This window comes from Oreochromis niloticus, linkage group LG1 (genome assembly GCF_001858045.2).
Source record: "Oreochromis niloticus isolate F11D_XX linkage group LG1, O_niloticus_UMD_NMBU, whole genome shotgun sequence".
Taxonomy (NCBI): Eukaryota; Metazoa; Chordata; class Actinopteri; order Cichliformes; family Cichlidae; genus Oreochromis; species Oreochromis niloticus.
In genome coordinates, this window is record NC_031965.2 from 14205744 (window position 1) to 14226667 (window position 20924).

Below are 20924 nucleotides of genomic sequence, written 5' to 3' on the forward strand. Positions count from 1 at the left end.
AGGTAATCGCATTTAGGTCAGTACCTGCACTGCAACTGAAAAGAAAAACAGAGACATCTAGTGCTCGGATGACTCCGGCAGAGATCACAACAGCGAACACAGTTTTGCTTTCTATTTACAGTGACAGAGTCGCACAGCGAGTCTTCATATTTGAATAGCTGGAGCACAGAATGTGGACAGGTTTGTCTTTGATAAAAGCTTAAGCATAACTAAAAATGACATGAACTCTCACTGCTGTCACAGGGCAAATGAAGTTAGAGTGTGGGCCACAAAAAAAAGAATAACTCAAGTGTAATTTCTCTCCTTGCAATACAGGAAGGACAAAGTCAAGTGCCTTTGAATTAGGGTAATCATTTTTGGGGATGGACCCACAAAGGTGTGTACCTGGAAATACTACACCCTGGCACCTTTGCTCAGGAGCTGAATCATCTGCTCTATGTGGAACTGAACAAATTCACTAAATGTGTCTCATATCTCCTTGTTCTCAGAATAACTTTAGACTTTAATAAACACATCGAGGACTCACACTTACCACAGCAGATTTATTTTAAATGTATCAATTTTAGTTTAATTAAACCAGCTGAAATGTATTATTCTATTAAAGCAGCTTATACTGCTTTAATTCCACACACACATACCATGTAAGTGGCACTGATATTGCTTTAATTGTAAAAATCAGGAAGCAAGTTTTTCAGGCAACATTTTGGATCTATTTGACATGTGTTGAAATTCTTTTTTTGAGAGAAGACAAATACGCTCAAATTATATGTTTCCAAAATGTATTATTAAACAATTAGAATTTCTAAATAGTTTTACTCTCTAAAAGTTGAAGTCCTTAGATCCTATGTCAGTTTCATCTACTGCACCTTTCAGACATCCTCCTGTAATGGGAGATGATTCTTCCCACTTCACCATGGCATCTGTAGAGGCAGAGAGAGAATTTATAGCCTCCATCATTGTGTGCAGTAAAGTATAAATCACAAATGTGTGATACAAATTATGAGGTAAATATAAAAAGGAAAATAGTGAGGTATAGAAGCCCTAGAGACAAAAAATAAATTCTAACACATGACGCTGTCATCTGGTTTGTGGTATGTGTGTTACAGTGTGTTTTTATCACAGAACCACTTTTGTTGTTGTCGTGGTACCCTCATCCTATATGTAAGTCTTCATATCTGTAGCTGTGTAACTGGTGTTCGAGACAGTGCACATATGGTTTGTATTAGAATATGCTTTTAGAAATAGTGACCTTCATGCTCCAGGCACGTACCTTAGTAGTGAGGTTGGAGGACGCCGGGAGCGTGTACCCAAGTGGAGGCTGAAGTGGGTTGAAGCGGAGAAATCTTCTGTGTGGTGTGCGTCATTGCTGCAGGGAAGTTGATGGAAGTTATTGATTTACCTGTTCCTTTCCTGATCATATGCCTCTTTTTTGAATATTTAAGAGTTGTAAGTATGTTGTTTATAGGGTGATGCAGACTACATTGTTCTCCATGTTGCAATTAATTATGACACTTTGCCCTGTATCTGAGGTGTAGTTCTCTTTATGTAGACTTTGTGTAGTCTTTAACCGTTATACCGATTAGATGATAGAAACTTAGTTTAACTTGTCTGTGGCTTATATGTAATGTTTGTATCAGGTGGAAACTAGTGGCAAACTAGACAACATATTTGTGGAGGGGCCATGTGAAGGCATGTCTATCTCGCTTATGGCCTGTAGAGCCACTAGATGGCACTGTTGATTATATTTAAATATGAATGCCTTAATTCCTATATTGCTAGGAAATTTGGTTTGAAGACAAATCTCTAGATTAGTACTGATTTAGGAACTGTTAACAGCTTAAGTAACTTAGGATATTATATTCATATTTATCTGTATATTGTGTTCTGTTAATGTAATTGCTATTTCATTGTTCATTTACTTTCAGACCATACACTGTCATTCCTACTGGTGCTACTGGTACAAATGCAGTCTAATTCTCAGACTGCATTTGAGGGGACAAAATTACACCATTTAAGAGATCCACCTTACATACAGTCCTACCTGCTAACACTGTTCAATCATTTGTGAGCATGTTTAATTTTATTCAGGGAGATTTGAGAAGGAAAATTTTAAATGTTAAACAGATTTCTGTGAGGAGTCACAGTTTATTTTTACATTCATAACACTAAATATCATACATAAAATAACATGTATCTCAGATTTATAAACACTAGGGTAGCAGCACAAAACCAGATGTTTATCAGCTGGTAAAAGAGCGACACGACCAGTGTCACTGATGTTTTTAACCACAGGTTGAAGAGGTTGGCTTTTTCCCAACTGGGACTTTTCTTTTTGTTTTTCCTTGCCATGGTTCAGAGTCATGGGGTAGCTAAACACAGCAGAGCAGGGAGGAAAAGTGTGCCTGCATGAGAGGAGCACTGCTCGTACGTTTCATTTCTGATGAACGGGAGCATCGTACTGAACTTACAGGAGACAAACAAACCAAACACAAGGCCCGAGGGCCAGAAATGGCCCATCAGAGAGTTCAATCCAACCCACTGAACGGCAGTGGAAAACTTTGGACTTTTAATTGTATTTACTTAAGTTTTCCAACTTTTCCTGCTAATAAAGATCCCCCATGCCTAGTCATACTACACCAAATAAATAAAAAGTTAGATGATATGAAGTTTCAGTTTTTTCACTATCTACTACAAAATTTTATCATTTTTATATAGGTAGATAATGTGTAGTAAAAATTCTGTAGACTGAAGGAAAGCTGACTTTATTTGGTCTGGCCCACTTATGATCAAAGTGGGTTGCTAGCAGTTGTCAATGATTAGGAAACAGTTGCGAAATTCACCTTGAGGATTTTGTAACATGTCTTTGCTCCATAAGTGGTCGCATGTCTGAGAGGCATGCGGTTCAACTGTGTACACAGAGTTATGTACACAGAGCTGAAACAGGTTGTTAAACTGTGATCGGATTAACAGTTATGTTTGTGGATGATGAAGCTGCCCTGCTCACCTTTTTGTGTTAATGACTGGGGAGGACGGAAGGAGAGAATATAGCATGGATTCCATAATGTCTCTCTTTAACAATGATAAACTCTTAACTTGGGTTTTAATGCTTGTTGGTCCACTGAGCTGCAGTCGACTGTTTGTTGCTTTAGTCATGTGTCAAGTAATAACACTTAGACAGACATTAAACAAATACAGAAGCATACAGGGGATGACAAAACAAGCGTGAAATGATCTTGAAATGTGGGTACGTGTGCGTTGGTATGTGTAGGTGTGCGTTGGTATGTGTAGGTGTGCGTGCACATGTGTGCATTTCTGTGCCTGTGTCCATTTGCGTCTGAGTACAAGGGTGAAGTGAAAGAGGACGGACAATGGATTTTTTCCCCTAACTTGTTATTTTTACAAAATCTTGCAGCAGGGTACAACTACACACATAAAATCTTCTGGTGCCACTTTATTTACTATCGTCATCAATTACTGTGTGTTATTGATGATTACCACCAAATGTTAAACAAAATGTGTGTATCACCATTGTGTCAAGTCTAGTCATTCCTTGTCTCTATGTCCGTGTGTTTTCTGTTTTATTTATTTATTATTTTATTATTTATTCTGTTTTGCTCCTTCCCGGTCTCGTTTGATCAGTCACAGCTGTTCCCCTCCTGTTTGCTATCTCCTCAATACCCTCTGTGTGTATAGTGTGTGTTTCCCTCTTTTCCTTGTTGGACTGTCTTTATGTCTTCCTCCGTGTTGCCTCTTTTTTTTTCCTCCATCAGCTTACCTTGTGTTTCCTGGTTTCTCATTCCTTGCTTCTGGTCTCCATCCTCAGATTATGTGTTATGCTTAGTTTTCCCCAGTCTAGGTTTGTGTTAGTTTTCTCAGACCCTCCTGTTTACAGTGTTTCGCAGCCAGAAATAAAGGCTAACTTTCTGTTATCATCCACCCCTCATCTCTGCGCCTGCATTTGGGTCCACAGTCTTCTCATGCCATGCCGCTGCTCCGACAGACGTGACATTTTGGAAGGACTCATCTGCTAGTTGGTTTTATGATTTAGGAATCTTACACAAGTATGTATAAATACATTTATTAATAAAGTTACTATTACTGTTTCATTGGACTCTGTCGTTACTGTCCATCTTTTAGCTGGGATGACTAACTGGTTAATTTAAATATGCACGAGTAATATACAACGTATGTATATTGTATTTATGTATGTGCAATACTATTTAGAAATGCAAGCAAAACAGCGTACTCAGCACTCTTTTGATTCAGCAGCAGGTATGGTGGATGTTCTGATGATATCATTCTTTTTAGGCCACAGGACAGAGTCTGACCTGTACACACTGACTAATGTTTAATGTTTAACTACATTTAGTTTAAAGGTTCAGAGCTCTTATGTGCAGCTTTTATATTTGAAAAACAAAAAAACACAACAGCGCTGACTGATGTAATTAAACTCTCTGCACTTGTGATGATCAAATGAGATCAACGTTTTTTTCTGCTGCAGTAGGCCTACTCTCACATCTTATTTTCAGCACCAGTGTTCCACTTTATTGTAATCACTTTCATACCTTTTAAAAAAAATAGATCTCTATGACCCATTTGTCTGGTACTGTCCTTGACTCCTTGACCAGAGTAGGTGGTACAGACTTTATGTATTTTGGGGGGGCAAGGGAGGAACAGTCAAATGATCATCAAACACCCACTTTTATGCACACAGACCCTGAAACAGAAAGCCTGAGTTAACAAAGAAAATATATAAAGCAACTTCGTGTCATCCCTCACACGGATTTTGAGTTTGTATGCGTGTGAGGAGCAGCTCAGCACAGTTCAGCACAGCTCAGCTTCCACCTTTGATTTTGCCATGGAAGAGAGGATTTCTGCGTTGATGCTCCTGTGTATGGGTGAGTTATTCTACTGGCAAACATTTGTTTTTTCCCTCTGCGCCTCACCAAACTGCCTGAGAAGCCTGTTTAGATGTGATCAGTCTTACTGAAACTTACAGATTTACTAAATTGATGATTTAAAGTGTGATTTTTTCCAAAACAATATGAGCAAACAAAGTAGAAATAAGACTTGGTTGTGTTAGCCGTTGATAAGAATGGGTTCTGTTTCCCTCAAAGCATAGATGGATTGCTTTACAACATTTATTCAATGCGGGATTGTAACAGATTAATATTTTCGTGTGCAATTTATTTGTGTTACCCAATGGCTGTAACTTCTTTTTTTTTTACAACCCCTCCATTTCCAGCAAAGAATCTGCACATGAAAAATACCACAAATTACTGTCTTTATAAATGTAAAACAGCCACATACCCAATATGACATAAGTGAATGTTTTTATGTCCATCACAGTGCTGTCAGGTGTCAGTGCCATTACTGTTACCATTCCCCAAAGTCAGTATGAGTACGCCAGGGGTGACAACATCACACTGCCCTGCTCCTTTACAACTACAACTCCCATAAACTCCCGGACATTAGTCATCATCACTTGGTCTTCTTTGACTCAACAAACTGTCATTGATGAGGTTGGCATCTACCTATCTTTATGAATCTCTCTAAATAAATATTAAAATCCTGTGATGCAAACATGTCTTTGTGTTTTTTATTATTCTAATCGTGTCATTTTCTAACAGACAGTGATCGCCACCTACTATCATGGCCCTGCCCCAACTACTGACATAGACACTGACTATGAAGGTCGGATGTCCATGGATGTAGATGTCACTCAGGGAAAGGCTAACCTGAAGCTTTCCTCCATCTCACTAGCTGACAACAAAGATTTTGAGTGCCGTGTGCAGATCCCAGTTGACAAGAAGGGCAAACAAACTGCCACCACACGCTTGGTGGTTCTAGGTAATATTTCATTTGTTTTCAAAGAAATGTTCTTCTGAAGTTAATTGTTTCTGCTTTTCTATATATCATATCTACTGCACATCATACATTCATATATAACACTTTAAAGGTATTGTTTACCTGTTATCTGTTCTCTGATAATGTAAGCGGGTCATTCTTAATGCAAGGAAGGATAAACAAAAATGGGTTTGTCTTTTAGCGGCTCCCTCTAAGCCCATCTGCAAGATCCAGGGAACAGCAGAGTACCATCAGAATATCAGCTTGATATGTGTGTCCGAGGAAGGTTCTCCACCCCCCACCTATAGCTGGGAGCGTCGTGATGTAACGAACAACCCTGTTCCCCATGACCCCAGTACCACTGACAGTAAGAAACACATTGATCCTGGAAATCTATGTCACATAACAGGGATTGGCTTACACAAATTGTTTAGATTTATTTCAATTTATTCTACTCAGTTGACCAAGTTTTTTACTGCATATCTAATTCTGGGAATCACACACATGCAGCACTTTTATCTATGCCTGTGATTTTTAACATTTATGTACACACTCTCACTCCAATGAATGGATCAACGGGGAACTCTAGGTTCTGCACCTTCCTAAGAATACTTCACCACACAGACTGGAGGAGTCACAGAGTGATTCAGATGACCTGCTCAACCACCTTTCATTTTGGTCACTGAAGAATAACTAAGTGACAACTTCATTTAAAAGATTCAAGGAGAGAAGGTGGCATAGGCAAGGAGGATTTCCTTGCCTCAGAGGCTTCACTCTGCTGCATTGCACTCTGTATATACTGATTACTGATCACGCTCATGTTTTCCCCAAGCAGCAGCACTGTAGAATTTGTTCATAACTACAGTAAATCATGATAGCAGTTATATACTCACTAAGTATTTGTGACTAATTTGTTGTCTTTTAGAGGGAGGCATCCTTTCTCTGTATGATATCTCCATATGGACATCAGGATACTACATCTGCACCTCGGAGAACAAGATCCATGCTGCTACCTGCAACATCACCCTTTCAGTCAGGCCACCTACAATAAGCTCTTCTTTAGGTTGGCTTTTGGACATTTTGAATTAAATGGATCTTTGCAGAAATATAACATGTAATACTATTTCTGTATTCGGTCTGGATTTCTGTAGCAAAGATATTGTTGTGTCTTGTTATTATTTTTAGTTTTTAGTATATTTACATTTAAAAAAAAAAAATTGTAAGTCGAAGCACCTTTTTCCATCGCCTTTTGAGTGAGGCGATGCTGGCTGAAGACGAAGTTCTTGGTGGACGTGTACATGTACATAACATTAAGGAATTTAATTCTAAACATTAAAACTAAAACTTACATTTACGTTAATTAATGTACGGGCATTTTCATAATGCGGGCATTTTGCCATACCACGGGCAGAAATATTGCCGTTAAGTGCCTTCGTAGCTTGAATTTTTCGTTAAATGGGGTCTTCTTAAGCCGGGGTTCCACTGTATTTAGCAAAACTGATTAGTAGTTAAATATTATCATTGAGGGGCACAGGCAGGACTTCACTCGCACACACACATTAAAAAAAATAATAATAAAAATAAAAGAAGGTCCTTTATGCTTGGCACTGTGACTCACAGTAATGGTCCCGGGTCAGCCCTGACTTTGTGTTAAAGTTAAACTAATCCTAAAGTGGTACTTCTAATCACTGATATACCACAACTTAATCCTTTGAACAACTACAGAAAGTTAAGGAACCTAGCTTTTATGACCCCTATGGGATATTTATATAGCAATCCTCCAGTTTGAAACTGTATTACCCTTCCAGGTAGTGATAGGTCGTGAACGAAACAGCTCTCAGAGCCGAATCTTTGAAGTGAACGACGCGAGCCAGCTCCTTATTGGGAGCTGTGTTTTTTTTTTTCTTTCTCTCACCCTCTTGCTCGCTCTCTCTCTCTCTCTCTCGCGCCCTTTTTTTTCGCTTCACTCCGCACATGAGCCTTGTGCTTACGCTGAGCAGAGGGGGGAGCATTGTTGCCTTGTGCTTACGCTGAGCAGAGGGGGGAGCATTGTTGCCAACTTAGCGACTTTGTCGCTATATTTAGTGAGTTTTCAGACCGCCTTAGCGACTTTTTTTCTAAAAAGTGACTAGCGACAAATCTGGCGACTTTTTCTGGTGTTATTGGAGACTTATTTATGACGAATTTTTGACGCGAAAACGCGTATCGCTCTTACTCTCAACAACCAGCGGTGCTGCTGTGGGCACCTCACCATGCCAAAGCACTCACAGGCGGAGGATAGTCCCCCCCCAGCTGCTATCAGAGCAGGAGATGTTCACGTATGTGTCTAAACTGCAAATGAATCGCGCATGAGCGAAGCCGCTGCTCCAGCACTGACTGTAACGCAGTCAGTTCTTCTTTTACTGTTATGCTGTTTTGTGGACCACAAAGTTTAAAACTACTAATAAACACACAAAGTAACTCCACCAGAGTGCCAATTTCGGGTCACTTTTGCCAGTCCAAGCCCAGAGAAAGGAGCAGGGTTGGAATTGTGACATTAAAAAACAATAATTGCTAAAAGAAATTTAATTTGTAGTTCTAAATAAATTCTAAATGCATTTAGGACGTTTTTTACTCACTTTATGTCTCTTCCACGATGTTATTTCTCTCTCCAACAGCATAGGTTACAATTACATTAGCATGACCAATTATGCAAATTAGGCGATTACATCATTTAGCGACTTCTAGCAACTTTTAGGACAGCCAATAGCGATTTTCCTTACTGAGGAGTTGGCAACATCTGGGGGGGAGGGGGCGGTAATTAAACTCGCAGTATGTCTGTGAAGGTTCTCAGTCATCCAGGTCATCATAGTCTAAGGAGTTTGGAACGAAAAGCGTCTGGACTTCTTTAAGTTGCTTGAAGACGTTTCACCTCTCATCCATGAAGCTTCTTCAGTTCTAGGGTCAAATGGTGGAGAGTCCCAGATTCAAGCTCTGTGGGTGTAACCCACCAAGAGGGACAATGGTCCCCCTAATGATCCTCTACCTAATCACATGAGCCAAGGTGTGAAAATGGGTGTGGGTCACAATCAGCCAAGGTTTCGGGTGAGCTCATTGTGAAACCTGGCCCCACCCTATCATTTGATTTCCTGAGGTCAGATGGCCCAGGATGTGAGTGGGCGTTAAGGCATCTGGGAAGGGATCTCAAAACTGGATTATAGATGGCAGACAGTTGGTGTCATAAACCACCGCCTCTGTTCAAAGATGGTCGCTCACAGTGGACATAAATTCTTTTACTCCTCTTTCAAACCATCTGTCCTCTCTGTCCAAAATGTGAACATTTCAAATTTTAACTATTTAAATTTTCAGCTTTTTTGTTTTAAACAAATTTAAAGTGAAACAACACAAAACACTGCAAACCACAAATATAAATTAAAATATGCAAAACAAAAAGAAGAGGCACATTCTCTGTCATATAGGCCTGGGATGATTTTTGGGAGTGTTTTCCTGCTTGGAATTGCATACATAGGATTCACTGCATGAAGAAACTCCGAAAGAGTCGGCTATCTAAAAATATCCGGATTTCCCATCACTACATCCAGGACCTGAAGCTCAGGCTGTGTCCCACTGGATGATGTGGGAACAACGCCAACACGAGGATATCAGATCGTCCCTCGGCTACACAGATCACGCTATACGAGAGTGAGATCATCTTCACCCCAGTATGTAGGAGACTCACATGCTCACTAGAGGGCATCATGTGTGTCACACTTTACCTAGGCGTGAGGTAGGTATGCATGCTTGGGTTGCAGTGCCAGCAGGGGGGTGCTATCAAACACAAATATATACGTGTGTCTGTTGGACTTGGGGATAGGATGATTTAGTAATTCACAAAAATGTAACTCACAAAAAAGTGTACAAGATGTGTTGTATGTTGGTGTGCTATCTGATAGTGTTTTATTAGAACTAACAATTTAAATAAATGCATCCAGTGACATATACGTGACTATTTGCAAACTGGAATAACTTAGATCTGACTCTATGAGCTCAGCCTATATGTCATCATTTTTCCTGAGGCTGCTTCACTCTCCAGTGGTTGTCTCAAATTAAGAACCATGCAGCTCAAAGAGCGAAGTTGTGCTGGGTCGTTTTCACAGCTACAGTGTCATCTAACAGTGACTTCACTGCCTTTAACAGCTGCTGGTATTTAAATCATTCTTAACCTGTTAGTTAATACAGGTCACCAGTTTGCCTCCTGTTGCTCGCCTTGCTTTAGTTATTCTTTCTTGACAGATTACATTTGCCTTCTTGGGGAAAAACACAACTCAGTGTGCATAAGCAGTCTCAATCAAAGAGTAGCCCTGAACAGACAGGTAAGCTAAATTAAAGGCAAAACCAAACTCGTCAAGTGGGCGAAACAAATGTTACCCAAAGAGCAGAAAGCACCGCCAATCACCCAGAGGAGGCTGGCATCGTAACTCACAGGGCTATATTTTTGAACAGATTCGTTTCCTTTTTATTTTACACAAAACTAGCAAACAAGGAAGAGTCAGTGGGGTTTAGCTTAAAAAAATGTTGCTTGCCATAGAGAAGAGGCTTTTTCCATGTACACTTCTTTGTCTGCGTGAGCATTCTTCTAAAAATCATTTGATTCTTTCCTCGGAGCCTCACCGAGATCATCGTGTAAAAAAGAAAACAGGCCCCAAAACCCTGCTTAGAAGTGATCCGTTTTGTTGATGGGCTTTTAAAGTATACTTTAAATAATTGAAAACAAAGTAAAAATGAGCCCCTTGAAACCAGTTTTGTCAGACATTAGTTGCCTTTTCCAACTTCATTGTATCATTTTTCATTTATCTTTTGCATTTGTTGTGAAGCAGATTTTGGGTAGGCTTTTACGTGATGTCTGCAAATGCAGCACTAACACCCACACCTTCCCAGTTAGAGACCTTATAAGAAACAGCTGCACTTCACTACCACAAGGAGGCATTTGGCATTCTTTTCCCATCCAAGGTGGCTGAGAGCATTAGGTGGCTAAGCACTGCAGAGCAGTCTTATTTCTTCAGGAAAGCTGCTCATTTTACTATTGCCCTTTAGAGAGTGTTAAGTGGGACTCTTAAACATTTGTTATAATGTGGCATACGGTAGGGTGGACCTAGTTATTTTACCAAGCTGCTATTTTAATTCGGGTAGCACTGTAGCAGCTAGCCTTGTCTTTTTAATTAATGTTTGTTAATTAATTAATGGTCCTGCACTGTCAGCCCTGCTACCTTAAGAAGTTCTCTGATTTTATAGCTCTATGCTAGTAGTTTTCCCTAATAAATTTCGATTTGGAAAATTAACCTGCCTCACCTCTGCTTGCTAATAACGAGCCTGTGGGGCTTTTGTAACTAGTCTAACATTTGCATTGGCTATAGAAATCTCTCCTGGCCTGTTTCAAGTGGCGTTGTCAACATCCTTTAGTCACCTTTACTGGTTATCCTCCTTCGTGCCACCACACATTCAAGACTTTCTTCAAAATTTAGCTAGCACACTCACAAACCTGCATTTGAAACGTTGGCTACTATAGCAGTATAGTATTGCAACATGGCATTTGGGTCTTCTAACTAAGAGGAACATAAACAGTGCCATCATTGCCAGACCTGGCCCACATTTAGGTTGACATACACCCTGCCATGACACCAGTCAGTCAGAAGTGCCAGCTTGATGCCGGATCTGGGGAAGACCTGTTTTCTATGAGCCTGGGCCACATAAACCAAACCACAATTGAGCCAGATATGGCATGCTATCACATAAACGGTGCCATCTACGCCAGGCCTGGCCTATATCTGGATGACACCACTTACCATGCCAGAAGTCAGCCAGCAGTGCCGGCTTGACACCAGATCTAGGCCAGACTTGTCTCCTATGTGGGTGCAAGTGTATAATACTAATCGTATCTGTTTGATTTTGTTTTTATGCCCATGACAGTGCTGACAGGTGTTGGTGCCACTGAAGTTACCATTTCCCCAAAGTCAGTATGAGCATGCCAGAGGTGACAACATCACACTGCCCTGCTCCTTTACAACTACAAGTCCACCTCACCTCATGTTATGTATTTTCATTGTTTTTCCTATCAGCCTACCTCTCTGACATGTCTTCCCAATGTGATGCTTGTGTAAAGTGTCAGAAGGTTCCTTTGTAAGTGCATATGTGCCATTAGCATGCTGCCTGCTGTAACCCATAATTTCCTTCGGGATTAATAAAGTATTCTGATTCTGGTTCTGATTAAACATTGTACCAGTAGTTGTCGTCACATGAACAGCTGTGGCTGTGGAAGCAAATGTAAAAAAAAATGTCAGTATCTACCTTTAATCTATGTATCTCTGATTAAACATTATGAGAATATGTCTTTGTGTTTTTATTACTCCTCTAATCCTCTCATTTTCTAACAGGTTTCGATCCTCACTTACTACTATCCTATAAAGAAAACTGACATCACATCCCCCTATAAAGGTCGGTCCCTGGATGTGGATGTCCCAAATGGAAAGGCTAACCTAAAGCTTTCCTCCATCACACTGCCAACAAAGAGTTTGAGGGTCATGTGCAGATCCCAGGTGTACAGCCAGATCCCACAGTACGGCCAGAATATCAACTTAAAGTGTGCATCTGAAGAGGGATCCCCCCCCAATTGCTGGAAGCGTTATTGTGTGCATAATCACCCAGTTCCTCAACACCGCAAAACCACTGACAGTAAGCTTAAATATTTGTTTTTAAAAAAGGGATAAAATCCAGCTTTGCTTTGTCCATTCTGAGTCTATTTTATTTAAAAGATTCAAGGAGAGAAAGTAGCAGAGGCACAGAAGAAAAGCAGACCAGCATTTACATATACATTCAATATATGTGACTACTACTTTGTGTTTCAGAGGGAGGCATTCTGTCTCTGTATAATATCTCCAAAGATACATCAGGATTCTATGTCTGCACGTCACAGAACAAGATCCGTGCTGCTACCTGCAACATCAAGGATGTTGGAAGAATGGGCGGGAGAAACACATGGAGCGCTGTAGTAGGATTGATAAATGAATGAATAAGACTCTGTCTCTGATTTCTAAAGACTAGATGGCAACAGAATGCAACCAAAATGACTTCCATTATTAGCAATATGTCACTACTGAGCTTTTAACTGTGTGTGAGAGACCGTGCTTTATTTCCAACTGCAACTTTAATTAAATTTTAATCTTCCTCACCGTGGTTTTGACTTTACTGCCACGATCCATTGTTGCAGATGCTGGAAGGTGCGCCTGGGAGCCTGCTGTAAGCTGCACAACTGATAGTGAGCATGGCAACATTTGAACTTTACTGACTTCACTAACATTTGAACGTCAGTGGTGGAAAAATCTTCCCTCAGTAACATTTGACAAGCCATGGAGGTGATCTGCTTTTTCTTTTTTTCCCTTTTTAAAAAAAAATGTTTTAATTCACAGTGTCATGATATAAGATGAGATTAGATATTTTTAAAAATGATTATAATGCCAGACCAGAATAATAATTTTCAAAAAATTGGTTACCTTTGAATATTTTGAATATTTATTATTATTTTTATACGGTCTAAGAACTGAGTGGAGTTTGGAACTTACATTTATTCACTGTAGCCAGTGAATAAATGTATAATAAACTGCATATAAATCTTGTCTAAAGTTATCATTTATTTAATGTAATGTAATATGAGTCTTATATAAAGCTATTCATGGCACCCTGAATGAAATGTAGAATAAAAAAATACACTACCGAAAGAAATCTGGTTCATCTGGACTTTTATATTTATTAAAGCAGTTGCTGGAATTCGTCTTATTTTGGTAAACTCCCACTTTTGTGGAGACGCTGTCCTGTTATGTGTCAGTTAACTGGGCATTGTCACTGTCCTTTCGGCAGCAGAAAGCTGCTGAGCGCTGGAGAAAGAAGCACGGCCATACCAGCTGAAATGCCTCACAGACACAGAAACTGTTGGTCATCCTCTGTGTTGCCACTGTCTTCAGCCTGCTGTTGTTATGTCTCATCTAAATAACATACATTTCTATATAGCTAAGCTTGGTGAGTGATGCCTTGTTGGCTGACATTTATGTCTTTGAGCGTGTGAGAACTTTAATAATTCTAAAACCACATGAATTTGACAAATGTCCTTTGAACTGTCAGCTCATAGTGAAGTACACTGAGCCACCGTGAGCTCATATAATATCAAAATAGAACCTGCTACCTTTGTCAAGAATGGCTAAATTTAAGTGCATACTACTGTTAATTACATTTTTGCTTAATTTGGTAAAAAATGTGCTTTCTATGTGCAGAGAGTGTCTTCCAGAGGAATGGTTCTGTGGGGATTGTGATGTTCTACATCATAAACATCAGCCGCTCCACAACAGAGAAAGTGTTATTGATATTTTTTTAGAGCCATTCCTCCAGCCACATGCATTATCAGAGTGGATGGTCAAGACTGCACCCATATTCAAGGTATTTCCTAATGAGATACTCAATTTTGCTTTTCATATGCATCTACAACCAGTGAGAAATAATCTATATAAGTGGTTTTCTCTTTTTTGGCAGCTTGCATTCTGCCAACAGTGAAGCTTCGAAAGTGCTCCTGTAGATGCATAAACTTCACAGTGTCAGCAGGAAACACAGTGATTTTAATCAACATTAATGGTAAAGAGCAACCTGATATTTAGATTTCTGTGAAGGATTTGAACATAGTGTGATTGAGCATGTCTTCAACCCTTGCTGTACAATCAGAACATGGTATTGCACTAACAGAAGTCATTTGAGAAGGCAATAGTGTATTAGTTATGTTCTTTATTCGCCTTTTTGGACCAAGGACGTTATGATGCGCACCAGCCGATATACAGATGTCAAACATGCCAGCACCACTGGAGCCCTGATTTGAAGGAGTGTATATTGGTCAGCATCTATCAATGTCTACCCCTTACACTTTAGACCTCTCGAGCTCCTTCCAGGAATTAAAAGTAATTTCTCCAGGATTCTCCAGTCAAGCTTTTGCAAAACTGTTGGAACATCGTACAAAGTGTGGGGGAAGGGTGAGTGTAGTATTTCTTTGATATTCTTTTTCCATAAGCAGATGCAAATATTTATTCCTCTGTTACATTTATGTACATACAGACTGCAGCACAGCTTTCTTGAATATTCTTATACATTCTATGAGGAAGACCAGCTGCCCAGCATGCACACCTGAAATGTTGGAGGTTTCAGTTAATGGTAAGAGAATTAAAAAAGCAGGAACTCCAGCAACACTTGAGGAAAGAAGAACAACTTTAATAATTGACCAACCCGTTTCGGCTTGTGGCCTTCATCAGGGTCATAGTAAAACATTGTAAAAAAAAATTGCTTAAATACAAGACAGGAAACAGAAAAAAATTCAAATTAACCAGTCAAAACTTCACAGATAGGTCAGCTGACATATAATAAGTAGGTATTGGTTAATTGGTTAAGTCACGCCCAAGTAAATACTGGACTAGAACATTAATGATGAGGAGGAGAGGGGGGTGACATAACCTCCATATGTCTGAAAATAATACATGCATGAATAGCATAAGAAGTGCACAGTTAGCAGCTGTCAGCTAAGTAAAAAAGGATCCTGGTGTTATTTGTCTCTCAGAAACAGTTCATAACTTCCCTTCAACTCATTCATGTGCCATCGGGCACCTGTACGCTGATGGCCAGTCCAGCTATGATAACAATTAAACCATTCCTGTGTGTAAAAGTACATTGTCAATATCAAAGTGAAGTTAATGTGTAAATTTGACTGTTCAGCTTTTACCATCCCTTTTGAGTTATCATGTTGATTTTTTTCTCTTCCCTCTCTGCAGGAAGGAAAGGTGTGCCTGGGGAGAAAGGTGATGTAGGCTCCAATGTCCAGGGTCCCCCAGGGGTCAAGGGATTAGTAGGTACCTCTACACAAGTAACAATTACCGAATTTCCCGGAGTAACCCACCCGATGGATTAATAAAGTTTTATCTAATCTAATCTAATAATTAAGTACATGTAAGGTGAGTTTGAGTGTTTTGTTATTTGCACCTCAAATAACATGTATTATTACTGTTTTAAAATGTGTATCAGGATCTAGGCCTGTTTTTTGCTTTGTTTTAACTAATGAAGTATATGTGTAAGTGCATGCCAGCCTGGCATGGTCTGCAGAGGGAGTCTGATAGGACTCATTGGACTGAAGCTGGACATCCTCCACGACAAACCCCACAGTCCTGGACCAAACCTGAAAACAGGTGATCACATAAATAGATCACTGCAGTGCATTTGTCCTATGATATTGACACATTTTCCTTTAGTTCTAGAAAGAGTGGTAACTCGTAACATAGCAGAATAGATAGTCGAGGCTCTTATTACAGTGAAATCGCAGCTTTTAGATTTGGTTCTGTTGTGTTCCTCAGATTTACCAACATTCGCAAAGCTATGCTTCCTCTTTTTCCTTTCGTTGTCACTAAAATATCTGGAAATTGCTTCTCTTGTTAGAAATAGGTGGCATATAAAGTGTGACTTTCAAAATGATCTTTTTTCCACTTCAAGTCTTTTATCTTCTGCATCTTGCGTTGTTTGTTTGTTTGTTTGTTTGTTTGTTTGTTTGTTTTTCCCACAGAGGGTGAAGCTGCCCCGTTCCTGCCCTGGCTCATACCTAGGGTCAGCATGAATGAAGAATCAAGCGGAGACAGCCTTGTCTCTCGGCCTGGACCCCACCCTGCACTCAGACCTGCTCAAACTGAAAGAAGAACTGTCAGCTGATAGACCTCAGGCCAGACCCTGATACCAGCATGGTGCCTGTCGGAAAAAATCAGCTGCTGGCAACCCTTAAAGAGAAGATGTGGAGGGTGAAGGTAACAGTGGTCCCAGTGGTAATCATAGCACTAGGTGCAGTGGCTCCAGCAGATTCCAGGAACAACATCGGAGAGCTCTGTCCAGAAGAGCGCTGTCCTAGGAACAGTAGAGGACATGAGCTCGAAGGATAGACCCCCTGCAGAGGCAAGAGGGGAATTTGCATGTGGTTCTGTGGTGTGTTTCATAATGTTTATATTCTGATGTACTTTTTAATGAACAAATATATAACAAGCAAAGATTAACCTCAGATGTTTACTCAGATTATAAATCAGAAACACTGATTTTCCACCCTGTTGTAGTCTGTTCCATCCTGTTATGTTCGATTTGACCTTGTTTGGAAAAATGTTTTTAAAAATAATTGAACAGAATCATTAAGTCTTGTGAAAATTGTTGTGCCATGTTGAGAAGTCAAGAATCTTAAAAGGAACAATTATGTATATGTTTTTAAAACTGCAAGTATTTTCCATGCTGTTGGAAAAAATGGGCTAAAAATAATTTGTTTTTTGGATAACACAGACCTATAGTATTTGTAATTAAATTACCTGTTACAGTTTCATGAATAAAACATTATATTAACAAACGGGACATACTCTGTCTAAGAAAAAGTCACTATTGATCAATATTTACATGTTTAACTATTTCTGGTCTATATGTAAACGTCCCTAACGGGGTGGAACACATTCAGAGGCGATGTTTAAGAAACCTACCTGTAAATACTATTTTATCGAGCCCTGAGCTTGACCATAAAAAAACAGCATTGTACGGGTAGATGTCTGAGTTAACTAATCAAGCGAAATGTATCTCACTTCATTGTTAAGGACACAAGTTTCAATCAAAGAATAGCCCTGAACAGTACAGTGTACTACATTAAAGGAAAAGTCACACTCAGGTGAGACAAACAAATGTTACCCGAACAGCAGAGGGCACCACCGGTCCCCGAGAGAAGGCTGGCGTCCCCAGCGGGCACATCATCGCTCACAGGGCAATTTCGCTTCCCTTTTATTTTACAGAAAACAAGGAAGAGTCAGTGGGGTTCAGCTTAAAAAAAATTGCTTGCCATGGAGGAGAGAATTTTTCCATGTACGCTTCTGTGTCTGTGTGAGTATTCTTCTAATAATCTTTCAATTCTTTCCTCAGAACCTCACCGAGATCCCTGTGTAAAAAAGGAAACTGGCCTAAAAACCCTGCTTAGAAGTGATCCGTCTTACTGGTGCGCTTTAAAGTGTTTTTTTAATAATCAAAAACCAACAAAGTAGAAATAAGACGCCTTTAAACCAATTTTGCGAGACTTCTTATTATCATTTTTCGTTTATCTTTTGGATTCAAGCCTTGCTTTAAAATTTAGCTAGCACACAGAAGAGGGTTTCAACAGACCGTTATCTTTATTAATGAACATTTTTCTCTGTGTCATTTGGTAAAGAAAATAGTAAAATCAAAAATAAATTCTCATCATGATTCAGCAGAGGAGATTTTAATGGTTTTGTTACCCCAAATCAAAAATAAATAAAGTTTATTCTGAAACTAAAAAACAATAATTATTTTAGAGCATCACAACTTTTCAGGCTTGGTTTATAAACTGCAGATAATTATTGTATTTAGTAGGTGGGTGTGAGGGTGGAGTAGTAGGTTTTCAAGTTTGATTTTCTGCTGCTGAACCATTATTAGTAAAAAATCCATGAAGACAAATGATTCAATATCAGAACGTAGTGTTTTTATACATACAGGATAGCTGAGAGTGCTTTATATTGATCTGTCTGATTTGTTTTTTATGTCCATCACAGTGCTGTCAGGTGTCGGTGCCGTTACTGTTACCATCCCCCAAAGTCAGTATGAGTATGCCAGAGGGGACAACATCACACTGCCCTGCTCCTTCACAACTACAGCTTCGATAACTTCCCAGACATTAGTCGTCATCACTTGGTCTTCTTTGACTCAGCAAACTACCATTGAAGAGGTTGGCATCTACCTATCTTTATGAATCTTTCTGAATAAATATAAAAGTCATGAGATGCAAACATGTCGTTGTGATTTTTATTATTCCACTAATCGTGTCATTTTCTAACAGACCTTGATTGCCACCTACTATCATGGCCCTACCCGCGTCACTGACATAGACACTAACTATAAAGGTCGGGTGTCTCTGGATGTAGATGTCACTCAGGGAAAGGCTAACCTGAAGCTTTTCTCCATCTCACTAGCTGACAATAGAAATTTTCAGTGTCGTGTGCAGATCCCAGGTGACAGGAGGGGCAAACAAACTGCCATCACGAACTTGGTGGTTCTAGGTAATATGTCAGCTGTTGTTTCTTCCTTTATATATTGTAGAGATGTTGCACTCTGATGTTTAACCTTTATATGTTCTGATATGTTGGTTATTCCTAATGCAATGAATTATTAAAGAGAGTGTCTATGCATGTTTCAACACTTACTGTATCCTGTATATGTATGTTTTTATTGGTCATAATGATTGTGGGCTTCCTCCTGCTGTTCAGAGATATGACTGTTGCTGAGTCCATCTCCTGTAAGCTTTGCATTCCACTACTAAAGTAATCACACTACATTTATATTTGTCTTCTTTTAGTGGCTCCCTCTAGACCCGTCTGTAAGATCCAGGGTACAGCACAGTATGGCCAGAATCTCACATTAACCTGTGCGTCTGCAGAAGGATCTCCAACGCCCACTTATAGCTGGAAACGTTATTGTGAGCATAATCAGCCAGTTCCTCAAGACCCCCAAACCACTGACAGTAAGTGACACTTTGATCATTTAAAATCTTTGCTAAAAAGAACAAATGAGGACATGATCAGAGTGATGCTACACTTGTACAAGTGTACAAGTGAGCTTATCTTTTGTTTCACAGCCACTGTTTGGTATTTAATATTGAAGGATATTTAACATGATGAAAGTGAGCAGTCAGACGTGCAATGTCACTCTTCTCTATCACAGCCTCTATTCAATTATTATATAAAGTTTGTTGAATATCAAACCACATTTTTTGTGTTTCAGAGGACGGCATCCTGTCACTGTACAATATCTCCAAAGGTACATCAGGACTTTACGTCTGCACCTCACAGAACAAGCTCAACGCTGCTACCTGCAACCTCACCATCTCGCTCATGCCAGAGCGAGAGGGCGAGAGAGAGGGTAAGAAACATGTTTTTTTATTGAGAAAATCCTACAGAAAATTATTATGATACATACCCCTGTTTTTCCCCCTGTTAACTTGTCTGTCTTCAACCCTGCAGCATCCATGAATGATATTACCACTGGAGGAATAATAGGCAGAGTTTTTGCTTACCTGGTCTTTCTCATTATCATCATCATCATCATCTTCTTCTTCTTTTGCCAAAATAAATAGCAATGAGAAGAATGACACTGCAGGGTAATGTTCCTCGTTCTGGAAGATTCAAGCATCTTTTTAAATAATTTTTATGAGACGACTGGGAGAAAGAAGACACTTCAGGATCCTTTTCAGAGGAGCAGGGACATTCAGTGCTTTCTCCCCCCTGTTCTTTCAACCCCCCCCCCCCCCCCCCCCCCCCCCCCCCAAAAAAAAATATATATATATATTTAAAAGTCACATATTTGTCTTATGATGCCTTTACTGCCACCAGACCAGAGTCTACACAAGTATTTGATTAATATTTCCTTTCCAAGCTGTACAGAAAGAGGACAATGCGACCAACACTGTGTCATTTCTCTATATATGAGGTTTGTTCTTTTCTTGTAATTAAGGAATTTATTACTATCACACAATTTTACATCTAGCCCGTTAAATTCTTTCTGTGTGATCTTTCTGTACACGCATTAGGTTTATCTGTGAACTGTGTACAAGTGTGACTTCGCTGCCGTTCACTCTGGGTTGGTCACATTCTGATGTGAGTCATTGCTGGATTGCGTAGAGGCAGAAACCTAGACTACCTTCAGTTTTCTATCAAGTGCTTTCTGTTTCAGTATTTTTTTAAAACCACAGTATTAGGGAAACAAAAATGAGAACTTCCACTTTTCTTTGACTGTATGAATTTCAGGACTCAGTCGCGGTTAGCTGCTGCTAACTGCATGGATTTCGTTTTCCGATTACTTAATCCCCAAAGCATCAGGAGAGTGACCAGATACACAAAAATGGTTATTACTGTCAGCCATAGTACTCTCACTAACAATTTATCCCCTGAATTATATTTGCATGTGTTTATGCACAAGTTGGGGAAGCAGTGTATAGTAGTAAA

The 20924-nt window shown here is 39.6% G+C and overlaps 2 protein-coding genes and 1 long non-coding RNA gene across 3 annotated transcripts; 2 read left to right on the plus strand and 1 right to left on the minus strand.

Moving 5' to 3' along the window:
- Positions 1-907: 907 nt before the first annotated feature.
- On the minus strand, positions 908-4058 carry LOC112846053 (uncharacterized). Its single transcript, XR_003218840.1, has 3 exons — positions 3776-4058; positions 1271-1366; positions 908-920 (listed from the first exon to the last, which is right to left on the minus strand). It is a non-coding gene; the product is annotated as an uncharacterized LOC112846053 (long non-coding RNA).
- A 621-nt stretch (positions 4059-4679) lies between these two features.
- Positions 4680-7004, plus strand: LOC102079786 (cell surface A33 antigen-like). The gene is made up of 5 exons (XM_005466820.3): positions 4680-4898; positions 5350-5522; positions 5631-5850; positions 6050-6214; positions 6773-7004. Exons 1-5 carry the CDS (start codon positions 4859-4861, stop codon positions 6934-6936), a joined length of 762 nt encoding a protein of 253 aa, XP_005466877.2. The 5' UTR covers positions 4680-4858; the 3' UTR covers positions 6937-7004.
- An 11697-nt stretch (positions 7005-18701) lies between these two features.
- Positions 18702-20235, plus strand: LOC102080484 (cell surface A33 antigen). The gene is made up of 5 exons (XM_025909052.1): positions 18702-18722; positions 18764-18983; positions 19280-19444; positions 19705-19842; positions 19944-20235. Exons 1-5 carry the CDS (start codon positions 18702-18704, stop codon positions 20054-20056), a joined length of 657 nt encoding a protein of 218 aa, XP_025764837.1. The 3' UTR covers positions 20057-20235.
- The last annotated feature ends 689 nt before the right edge of the window (positions 20236-20924 follow it).